A 3,202-nucleotide genomic window follows, 5' to 3' on the forward strand; every position below is an offset into this window, starting at 1 on the left:
AAAAAAAAAAAAAAAAAAAAAAAATCTGCAGATTTAGGCAACCACCCATGAAGCTGATTAACAGTCATGATCAGGAGGAACAGCTTTGCCTCTTAAACTTTTCACCTCTCATTGTTAACTGTGAAATTTTATTTCCGTTAAAAAGCAAGCCTGTAATCAAAACGGTGCCATTCTGCACTTTTGTGCCAGTGCTTTTGTTAAATTGTGCCCACACCATGCAGCCACTGTGCTCAGGAGCCAGGCAGCCAAAGGTGTAGCGTGTTTTTAAAATATTGCCTTTCTGTTCGTCCAGGCAACGGGGAGAAAAAGAACACACTTCCCTCTCCCACCTAACCTCTTGGTCTCCTCCAGGCTAGGAATCAAATGCATTGCCCCATGTTAGGGCTCAAATCCTTTAGGATATTAAGATAGGCAATTGTTTAGCAAGCTAGAGACTTGACTTAGAGATTACACCTGGCTTGAAATGAGGTGATAAAAATATTCTCAATCATGCAAATATTCTTGGAATATAATTTTACATGCCATAGTTTTCTTTTCCTTTTTTTTCTTTAACTTTTGCAAAACCACCGATGTGTTTATTTTCTGTATTTTTGTGTTTAGCCATGAAAATAGGCTCAGGTTCGGCTGTGAAGTCAGTACATTGTGTTAAAAGCACGGCCCTATTGCACTTCTGCTTATCTATTCAAAATGCCACATTACAAGTGGCTGGTTTGTATAATCTGTGTGGTGTGCTGTTGATAATTGTGGATACTGTAAAGGGTAAACAGTATGAACTTCACTCCCGCTGCTGCTGTTCGCACTGTGGCGAGGCTGAGCGCGTTACATCCAATTATGAAGTAAAGCATAATGCCACTAATAGCAGCTATACAATACAGTTCAGTCCTCAAAGACCCTGTTTTAACCTATGAAATTGGAAAATGGTTTTATTCACAATTTGCTTTTTGTTTGTTTTTTTTCAAGGTGCTTTTTTATTTCTTAAAATTATAATTATTAATTGGGCCAAGAAGTACAGCCTGGGTACATGGAATTATTCTTAAACCACATAATGTTCCCCCATCGAAGCCAGTATTTCCTAACAGCTTTGTGTGTGTTCAAGTACCCTCATGTAACAGCCTGCGTTCGGAAATGATCTGGTGCTGGGGTGTAGGGCTGCCTTTGCGGGTTGTCGGCTCTCTCCTATAGCTGGAAGGACTCACAGTCAGCATGGGGCTGGCCCCTGGCCTCTTCTAGCAAGGAATCCCCTGCTTTGGCCTCCAGAGGTCAGCATAGAATCCAAGGTAAAAGTGATTTCTAACCCATATTTACCGAAGAATTATTTATCCCACATATTACCTCAGGGACTTTATAAAGAGCTCATTTGAGTCTCTGTATATTAGTGCATTGTGAGTGAGTAGGTCAGCTGACTCACACTGAGTAATCAACTTTCCCTTATCCCCAATCCCAGAGGAAGAATTTAGCTAGCTTGGCCCCCTCTTCCCTCTGTAAAATATTTCAGTGAGCTCCTTCTATCACTAGGGCAACTGGCAACAAAGGTATTTACAGTCAGTAGTCCCAGTTATAGTGGGTTTGGTTTGGGAAGTTTAGGAAGCCACTTTTGGGGCATTTTAAAAAATTAGATTAAATCGAGAGATGTTGACAGATGTGTGTTTAGGAGTAACACTGTCGTTACTTTGGTGGCAACAAAAATTCATGAGGATCTTTCTAAATAGACAACTAACCATCTGTAAAAAGGGCAAAACGCCATCAAAGAAAACAGAATGAGTGACTTCAGCGACTATACCACCATCAGTTCTTAGGAAAATGGATTAGAAAGTAGAGACTGCATTGGCTTTATGTTCCCCAGAGGAAAAGGAAAAGTAGGATCACTGCTGCTGTCCTTAATAGTGAGGGCATGTCACAGTTTGGGAATATGATTTAGAAGAAACATGCACTTTAGAAAGATTCAAGTTAACGTGCCCCAGACCTAAGAATGCAGGAAAGTGTCATGCTGGAGCCATTTATTTAGATTCAGGGGAGGGCGGGGTGGGATGTTTGTCTGATCTGAAACAATAAAGGAATGGGTTCCATGTAGAATTAAAAGAAATATTTATTTCTGATCGTTATAAATCCAAAAATAAATCCACAATTGGCTCCAAAACACCAGCTTCCAAAATAGCAATTTTGTCTTTATAGATAGCAATGTATTATTTGCTAGAATAAATATAAATATGATTCTCAAAATTATTCTAGCTGAATGAGGAAAAGTGTACTTTAGATTTGAGAACTCTGACTGGACTTAAGTCTATTATGGGAAGGCCCTCAGAACTCCACCTCAATAGTATCGAAGCTTTTGCTGCTCCTGTTGTTGGAATCTGTTTTCCTCCTCGGAGAAAACAATGCTTGAATTACTTATCATTAATACTGAAACCCCTAGGAAGCAGCTGGAGAGCCTCTGAAATGTCTTAGGCCCCACCAGTCTGTCCCTTGTGCCCAGGTCTCCAAATGATCTGAAACGCCTGCTGGCCTGATTCCTGGGTCACTGGCAGGGGGCAGAGAGATCCAGGAGCAGAAACTTCGACGCCAAATGGCTGGTCTGGTGAAGATGAGCAAGCCCCCAGCACTCCCTGTGCCGAAGTACCTCGGAGTCCACAGAGGTCATAAAAGCAGCCTGGCTATTTATGAAAAAACACCCTACCCCCTTACCAAAAAAACAAAAAATCCCAACTTGATACATAGTATTGTCTTGTCACTGCCACTGAGGACCACTTTGAGTTGCTTTTTTGTGCTTTATTTTTCCAGAACAATATACTTAGGTAAGAAGTCTTCCTTCTACTCAACTTTAAAATTGATTGGTGAAAATTCCTAATTGGAGTCTCCTTACCCTTTTTTCCTCTATTATTCTTTTTCAGTTGAAAAAGGAAAACCAGGATATATATGAAGAAAACCTTCATTACCCACTTCTGCTTATTTTAACCAAAGATGAATAGAAGATTAAGCTGCTCGAAAGACAAAGAAAACATCCAGTGCACAGGCAGTATTTTCACAAAAACAGAAATCTGTAACGGGTATAATATGTAGTAAGCTCCCTGAGATTTTCAAGCCCCCAGGACATGGGCCCCAACTGCCTTTGCAACATTCCATGTGTGCGTTCCGGGGTCCACCTGTCCTCACCCACGTTGACTCCCCAGCCGTCCTGCTTGTTGCTCTTCCTGCACCAAACTTT

The 3,202-nt window shown here is 41.0% G+C and overlaps 1 protein-coding gene across 1 annotated transcript in view; it reads left to right on the top strand.

Moving 5' to 3' along the window:
- CAMKMT (calmodulin-lysine N-methyltransferase) overlaps nucleotides 1–2,966 on the top strand; it is a 430,251-nt gene extending 427,285 nt beyond the window's left edge. The window contains exon 11 of the mRNA XM_007459962.1: nucleotides 2,889–2,966. Coding sequence (XP_007460024.1) covers nucleotides 2,889–2,966 — 78 coding nt within the window. The remainder of the gene's footprint in view (nucleotides 1–2,888) is intronic.
- Nucleotides 2,967–3,202: the final 236 nt, after the last annotated feature.

Source organism: Lipotes vexillifer, unplaced genomic scaffold (genome assembly GCF_000442215.2).
Source record: "Lipotes vexillifer unplaced genomic scaffold, Lipotes_vexillifer_v1.1 scaffold666, whole genome shotgun sequence".
Classification (NCBI taxonomy): Eukaryota; Metazoa; Chordata; class Mammalia; order Artiodactyla; family Lipotidae; genus Lipotes; species Lipotes vexillifer.